This window comes from Oncorhynchus gorbuscha, unplaced genomic scaffold, assembly GCF_021184085.1.
Source record: "Oncorhynchus gorbuscha isolate QuinsamMale2020 ecotype Even-year unplaced genomic scaffold, OgorEven_v1.0 Un_scaffold_12612, whole genome shotgun sequence".
Classification (NCBI taxonomy): Eukaryota; Metazoa; Chordata; class Actinopteri; order Salmoniformes; family Salmonidae; genus Oncorhynchus; species Oncorhynchus gorbuscha.
The window spans coordinates 1-8,416 of record NW_025754942.1 but is presented as its reverse complement, the minus strand read 5'-3'; the positions used below and the strand labels follow the sequence as shown (position 1 = coordinate 8,416).

The following is an 8,416-nucleotide window of genomic DNA, read 5'->3' as shown; positions in this document are numbered from 1 at the left end:
ACTACTACCACTGGGCTATAGTCACTACTACTACTACTACTACTACTACTACCACTGGGCCATAGTCACTACTACTACTACTACCACTGGGCCATAGTCACCACTACTCACTACTACTACTACTACTGGGCTATAGTCACCACTCACCACTACTACTACTACTACTGGCCATAGTTACTACTACTACTACTACTACTACTACTACTGGCCATAGCTCACTACTACTACTACTACTACTACCACTGGGCCATAGTCACTACTACTACTACTACTACTACTACTACTGGGCTATAGTCACTACTACTACTACTACTACTACTACTGGGCTATAGTTACTACTACTACTACTACTACTGGGCTATAGTCACTACTACTACTACTACTACTACTACTACTACTGGGCTATAGTCACTACTACTACTACTACTACTACTACTACTACTACTGGGCTATAGTCACGATTACTGGACAAACACAACATTCCAAAATGTTGCCATATTGGCAGTTCATTCTTTAATTCAAATAATCCTTTTGCTGAAACGGTCAGTCTAGCTTTCTACCTAACATCCTGTCCACATGAAAGTCTTCCTGACCATTTTTTGTCATGTTCAATATGTCTTCTATTTTCTGACCCTCTTCCCTCCTCCTCTTCCTCCTCCACCTCCACTCTTCCTCTCTTCTCCTTCCCCTCCCCCCAGGTAACCGTATAGTGATGGGGAAGAACCATGTGTTCCGGTTCACCCACCCAGAACAGGCCCGTCTGGAGAGAGAACAGAGAGAGAGGAGCAGTACCAGTCCCAGCCACCAGGAGACCGAATGCACTGCCAACACAGGCCTCCAGGGGGAGCCAGAGGACTGGACCTACGCTCAGCGAGAACTACTGGAGAAACAAGGGATAGACATCAAACTGGAGATGGAGAAGAGGTGTGGGGGAGAGGGAGGAAGGGAGGGAGAGGGAGGGAGGGAGAGGGAGAAGAGGTGTGGGGAGAGGGAGATGGAGAAGAGGTGTGGGGAGAGGGAGGAAGGAGGGAGGGAGATGGAGAAGAGGTGTGGGGGAGAGGGAGGAAGGGAGGGAGAGGGAGGAATGGAGGGAGAGGGAGGGAGGGAGAGGGAGAAGAGGTGTGGGGGAGAGGGAGGAAGGGAGGGAGGGAGATGGAGAAGAGGTGTGGGGGAGAGGGAGGAAGGGAACAACATACAAATGTAGCTTTGTTAATCAATCATTAAATCAACTGTCAGCCTTCAATGTCTCCCAGAAGGAGCGAGAGAGAGAGACGGAGTGAGAGAGAGAGAGGGAGAGAGAGAGAGGGAGAGAGAGAGAGGGAGAGAGAGAGAGAGGGAGCGAGAGAGGGAGCGAGAGAGAGAGAGGGAGCGAGAGAGAGGGAGCGAGAGAGAGGGAGCGAGAGAGAGACAGCGAGAGAGGGGGAGCGAGAGAGAGAGAGCGAGAGAGAGACAGCGAGAGAGAGAGAGAGAGAGAGAGAGAGAGAGAGAGAGAGAGAGAGAGAGAGAGAGAGAGAGAGAGAGAGACACGGAGCGAGAGGGAGAGAGAGAGACGGAGCGAGACGGAGCGAGAGAGAGGGAGCGAGAGAGAGAGAGACGGAGCGAGAGGGAGAGAGAGAGAGAGAGAGAGAGAGAGAGAGAGGGATACAGTGGAGAGAGAGAGAGAGAGAGAGAGGGAGCGAGAGAGAGAGGGGGAGCGAGAGAGGGAGAGAGAGAGGGAGCGAGAGAGAGAGGGAGCGAGAGAGAGAGGGAGCGAGAGAGAGAGGGAGCGAGAGAGGGAGAGAGAGAGGGAGCGAGAGAGAGAGGGAGCGAGAGAGAGAGGGAGCGAGAGAGAGAGGGAGCGAGAGAGAGAGAGGGAGGGAGCGAGAGAGAGAGAGGGAGGGAGGGAGCGAGAGAGAGAGAGGGAGGGAGCGAGAGAGAGAGAGGGAGGAAGAGAGAGAGGGAGGAAGAGAGAGAGGGAGGAAGAGAGAGAGGGAGGAAGAGAGAGAGAGGGAGGAAGAGAGAGAGAGGGAGGAAGAGAGAGAGAGAGGGAGCGAGAGAGAGAGGGAGCGAGAGAGAGGAGCGAGAGAGGAGAGAGAGGAGCGAGAGAGGGAGCGAGAGAGAGAGAGGAGGAGAGAGAGAGGAGCGAGAGAGAGAGGAGCAGAGAGAGAGAGGGAGCGAGAGAGAGAGAGAGAGAGAGAGAGAGAGGGAGAGAGAGAGAGCAGAGAGAGTAGAGAGGAGCGAGAGAGAGAGGGAGAGCGAGAGAGAGAGAGAGCAGCAGAGAGAGAGGGAGAGAGAGAGGGAGAGAGAGAGAGAGAGAGAGAGAGAGAGAGAGAGAGAGAGAGAGAGAGAGAGAGAGAGAGAGAGAGAGAGAGAGAGAGAGAGAGAGAGAGAGAGGAGAGAGAGAGAGAGAGAGAGAGAGAGAGAGAGAGAGAGAGAGAGAGAGAGAGAGAGAGAGAGAGAGAGGAGAGAGAGAGGGGGAGCGTAGAGAGGGGAGCGAGAGAGGGGAGCGAGAGAGGGGGAGCGAGAGAGGGGAGCGAGAGAGGGAGCGAGTAGGACAGAGAGGGGAGCGAGAGAGGGGGAGCAGAGAGGGGAGCGAGAGAGGGGAGCTAGAGAGAGAGAGAGAGAGGGAGCGGGAGCGAGAGAGAGGGAGCGAGAGAGGGGGAGCGAGAGAGAGAGAGAGAGAGAGAGAGAGAGAGAGAGAGAGAGAGAGAGACACGGAGCGAGAGGGAGAGAGAGAGACGGAGCGAGACGGAGCGAGAGAGAGAGACGGAGCAGAGGGAGAGAGAGAGAGAGAGAGAGAGAGAGAGGATACAGTGGAGAGAGAGAGAGAGAGAGAGAGGAGCGAGAGAGAGAGGGGGAGCGAGAGAGAGAGGGGTAGAGAGAGAGAGGAGGGAGCGAGAGAGAGAGAGAGGAGGGAGCGAGAGAGAGAGAGGGAGGGAGCGAGAGAGAGAGAGGGAGGAAGAGAGAGAGAGAGGGAGGAAGAGAGAGGGAGGAAGAGAGAGAGGGAGGAAGAGAGAGAGAGGAGGAAGAGAGAGAGAGGGAGGAAGAGAGAGAGAGAGGAGCGAGAGAGAGAGGAGCGAGAGAGAGAGGGAGCCAGAGAGAGAGGGAGCGAGAGAGCGAGAGAGTGAGCGAGAGAGGGAGCGAGGAGGAGAGAGAGAGTGAGCGTAGAGAGGAGCGAGAGAGGAGAGGAGCGAGAGATATAGATATTAGTGAGAGAGAGGGAGCTAGAGAGAGAGGGGAAGGAGCGAGGGGAGCGAGGGGGAGCGAGAGAGAGAGAGAGAGAGAGAGAGAGAGAGAGAGGAGGAGCGAGAGCGAGAGAGAGAGAGAGAGAGAGAGAGAGAGAGAGAGAGAGAGAGAGAGAGAGAGAGAGAGAGAGAGAGAGAGAGAGAGAGAGAGAGAGAGAGAGAGAGAGAGAGAGAGAGAGAGAGAGAGAGAGAGAGAGAGAGAGAGAGAGACGGAGCGAGAGACGGAGCGAGAGCCTCTTAAGATGACAGTACCTGAAACCAACTAGAATTATATATATTTTTAAATGCATACTAATGTCATGATATGTTTGGTAAAGTAATAAAGAAGGTGAAATATTTTGGGTAAAAAAACAGATTATAAGTGCAGTGCCTTCAGGAAATATTCAGGCTCTTCCCTTCTTCCACATTTTGTTACAGCCTGTAAATTAATTAAATACTTTTTCATCCCCTCATCGATCTACACAAAATATAGCCATAATGACATAGTAAAAACAGTTAAAAAAAAACATTTTTGCTAGTCAGGATCAAGGGAAAGATGGATGGAGCAAAGTACAGAGAATCTTTGATGAAAACCTGCTCCAGAGCACTGGAGCTCCAGACTGGGGCGAAAGTTCACCTTCCAACAGGACAACGACCCTAAGCTACACAGGCAACACAATGCAGGAGTGGCTTCTGGGACAAGTCTCTGAATGTCCTGAGTGACCCAGCCAGAGAGCCCGGACCTGAACCAGATCGAACATCTCTGGAGAAACCTGAAAATAGCTGTGCAAGTCGCTTCATCCAACCTGACAGAGCTTGAGAGGATCTGCAGAGAAGAATGGGAGAAACTCCCAAATACAGGTGTGCCAAGCTCTAGTAGCCATACCCAAGAAGACAAGAGGCTGTAATCGCAAAGGTGCTTCAACAAAGTACTGAGCCAAAGGGTCTGAATACTTATGTAAATGTGATATTTGAGTTTTTGTTGCTTTGTCTTTATGGGCTATTGTATGTAGATTGATGAGGGGGGAAACTATTTAATCCGAATGGCTGTAACGTAACACAATGTGGAAAATATCCAAGGGGTCTGAATACTTTCCGAATGCCCTGTATATATATCACTATAATAAAAGTATGAGGGGATTGTTCACTATGTTTCACCATCATGTAGGTTTTATACTTGTATTGCAGATCAAATGTGCTGAAAGTGGGTTTTTCTCAGACATAAATTAACAATTCCAGGTGGGAGGGGGGCACTATTGCATGAATAATACAATATTGCCCTCGTGCTTTATTGGTGACTAAAACGATGGCAAACGGTGCAAAACGCCTGTCCGCTCAACTGGTTAAACTCCCCAGGGTCTCTCTCCTCCCAGGCTGCAGGACATGGAGATTCAGCAATCGGGAGGGAGAAGGAGGAGGCTGACCTGTTACTGGAACAACAACAGAGACTGGTGAGACTGGACTGACCTGTTACTGGAACAACAGAGACTGGTGAATTGACTGGCTGACCTGTTACTGGAACAACAGAGACTGGTGAGACTGACTGGACTGACCTGTTACTGGAACAACAGAGACTTGGTGAGACTGACTGGACTGACCTGTTACTGGAACAACAGAGACTGGTGAGACTGACTGACTGACTGACTGACCTGTTACTGGAACAACAGAGACTGGTGAGACTGACTGACCTGGAACTGGAACAACAGAGACTGGTGAGACTGACTGACTGACTGACCTGTTACTGGAACAACAGAGACTGGTGAGACTGACTGACTGACCTGTTACTGGAACAACAGAGACTGGTGAGACTGACTGACTGACCTGTTACTGGAACAACAGAGACTGGTGAGACTGACTGACTGACCTGTTACTGGAACAACAGAGACTGGTGACTGACTGACTGACCTGTTACTGGAACAACAGAGACTGGTGAGACTGACTGACCTGTTACTGGAACTGAGACTGACTGTGGACCTGTTACTGGAACAACAGAGACTGGTGAGACTGACTGACTGACCTGTTACTGGAACAACAGAGACTGGTGAGACTGACTGACTGACTGACCTGTTAATGGAACAACAGAGACTGGTGAGACTGACTGACCTGTTACTGGCACAACAGAGACTGGTGAGACTGACTGACTGACAATGTTACTGGAACAACAGAGACTGGTGAGACTGACTGACTGACCTGTTACTGGAACAACAGAGACTGGTGAGACTGACTGACTGACCTGTTACTGGAACAACAGAGACTGGTGAGACTGACTGACTGACTGTTACTGGAACAACAGAGACTGGTGAGACTGGACAGGAGTTACTGAACAACAGAGACTGGTGAGAGACTAACCTGTTACTGGAACAACAGAGACTGGTGAGACTGACTGACTGACCTGTTACTGAACTGAGACCTGTTACTGGAACAACAGAGACTGGTGAGACTGACTGACCTGTTACTGGAACAACAGAGACTGGTGAGACTGACTGACCTGTTACTGGAACAACAGAGACTGGTGAGACTGACTGACTGACTGACTGACTGACCTGTTACTGGGACAACAGAGACTGGCAGAGACTGACTGACTGACCTGTTACTGGAACAACAGGAGACTGGTGAGACTGACTGACTGACCTGTTACTGGAACAACAGAGACTGGTGAGACTGACTGACTGACCTGTTACTGGAACAACAGAGACTGGTGAGACTGACTGACTGACCTGTTACTGGAACAACAGAGACTGGTGAGACTGACTGACTGACCTGTTACTGGAACAACAGAGACTGGTGAGACTGACTGACTGACCTGTTACTGGAACAACAGAGACTGGTGAGACTGACTGACCTGTTACTGGAACAACAGAGACTGTGAGACTGACTGACCTGTTACTGGAACAACAGAGACTGGTGAGACTGACTGACTGACCTGTTACTGGAACAACAGAGACTGGTGAGACTGACTGACTGACCTGTTACTGGAACAACAGAGACTGGTGAGACTGACTGACTGACTGACCTGTTACTGGAACAACAGAGACTGGTGAGACTGACTGACTGACTGACTGACCTGTTACTGGAACAACAGAGACTGGTGAGACTGACCTGTTACTGGAACAACAGAGACTGGTGAGATTGACTGACCTGTTACTGGAACAACAGAGACTGGTGAGACTGACTGACTGACTGACTGACCTGTTACTGGAACAACAGAGACTGGTGAGACTGACTGACTGACTGACTGACCTGTTACTGGAACAACAGAGACTGGTGAGACTGACTGACCTGTTACTGGAACAACAGAGACTGGTGAGACTGACTGACTGACTGACCTGTTACTGGAACAACAGAGACTGGTGAGACTGACTGACTGACCTGTTACTGGAACAACAGAGACTGGTGAGACTGACTGACTGAGGGTTAGTACAGGAGAGAGGAGGAGACTAACCTGTTACTGGGACAACAGAGACTGGTGAGACTGGCTGACTGACCTGTTACTGGAACAACAGAGACTGGTGAGACTGACTGACTGAGGGTTAGTACAGGAGAGAGGAGGAGGAGACTAACCTGTTACTGGGACAACAGAGACTGGTGAGACTGACTGAGGGTTAGTACAGGAGAGAGGGGGAGGAGACTGACCTGTTACTGGAACAACAGAGACTGGTGAGACTGACTGGCTGACTGACTGACTGACTGACCTGTTACTGGGACAACAGAGACTGGTGAGACTGACTGACTGACTGACTAACCTGTTACTGGGACAACAGAGACTGGTGAGACTGACTGACTGACTGAGGGTTTGTACAGGAGAGAGGAGGAGGAGACTAACCTGTTACTGGGACAACAGAGACTGGGTGAGACTGACTGACTGACTGAGGGTTTGTACAGGAGAGAGGAGGAGGAGACTAACCTGTTACTGGGACAACAGAGACTGGTGAGACTGACTGACTGAGGGTTTGTACAGGAGAGAGGAGGAGGAGACTAACCTGTTACTGGGACAACAGAGACTGGTGAGACTGACTGACTGAGGGTTAGTACAGGAGAGAGGAGGAGGAGACTAACCTGTTACTGGGACAACAGAGACTGGTGAGACTGACAACTGAGGGTTAGTATATACAGGAGAGAGGAGGAGGAGACTAACCTGTTACTGGGACAACAGAGACTGGTGAGACTGACTGATGGTTAGTACAGGAGAGAGGAGGAGGAGACTAACCTGTTACTGGGACAACAGAGACTGGTGAGACTGACTGACTGAGGGTTAGTACAGGAGAGAGGAGGAGGAGACTAACCTGTTACTGGGACAACAGAGACTGGTGAGACTGACTGAGGGTTTGTACAGGAGAGAGGAGGAGGAGACTAACCTGTTACTGGAATAACAGAGACTGGTGAGACTGACTGACCTGTTACTGGAACAACAGAGACTGGTGAGACTGACTGACCTGTTACTGGAACAACAGAGACTGGTGAGACTGACTGACTGACTAACCTGTTACTGGGACAACAGAGACTGGTGAGACTGACTGACTGACTGAGGGTTAGTACAGGAGAGAGGAGGAGGAGACTAACCTGTTACTGGAACAACAGAGACTGGTGAGACTGACTGACTGACCTGTTACTGGAACAACAGAGACTGGTGAGACTGACTGACCTGTTACTGGAACAACAGAGACTGGTGAGACTGACTGACCTGTTACTGGAACAACAGAGACTGGTGAGACTGACTGACCTGTTACTGGAACAACAGAGACTGGTGAGACTGACTGACTGACTGACTGACCTGTTACTGGGACAACAGAGACTGGTGAGACTGACTGACTGACCTGTTACTGGAACAACAGAGACTGGTGAGACTGACTGACCTGTTACTGGAACAACATAGACTGGTGAGACTGACTGACTGACCTGTTACTGGGACAACAGAGACTGGTGAGACTGACTGACTGAGGGTTAGTACAGGAGAGAGGAGGAGGAGACTAACCTGTTACTGGCACAACAGAGACTGGTGAGACTGACTGACCTGTTACTGGAACAACAGAGACTGGTGAGACTGACTGACTGACTGACCTGTTACTGGAACAACAGAGACTGACTGACTGACTGACTGACTGACTGACTGACTGACTGACTGACTGACTGACTGACTGACTGGCTGACTGACTGACTGACTGACTGACTGACTGACTGACCTGTTACTGGAACAACAGAGACTGGTGAGACTG

At 50.6% G+C, this 8,416-nt stretch overlaps 1 protein-coding gene across 1 annotated transcript; it reads left to right on the top strand.

The window, feature by feature from the left end:
* Positions 1 to 698: 698 nt before the first annotated feature.
* LOC124030557 (kinesin-like protein KIF1C) lies at positions 699 to 4,621 on the top strand (the record flags this gene model as incomplete). The annotated part of the gene is made up of 2 exons (XM_046341846.1): positions 699 to 924; positions 4,577 to 4,621. Coding segments are annotated over 2 exons (271 nt in total), but the record flags the coding sequence as incomplete, so codon positions are not given.
* Between the last annotated feature and the right edge of the window lie 3,795 nt (positions 4,622 to 8,416).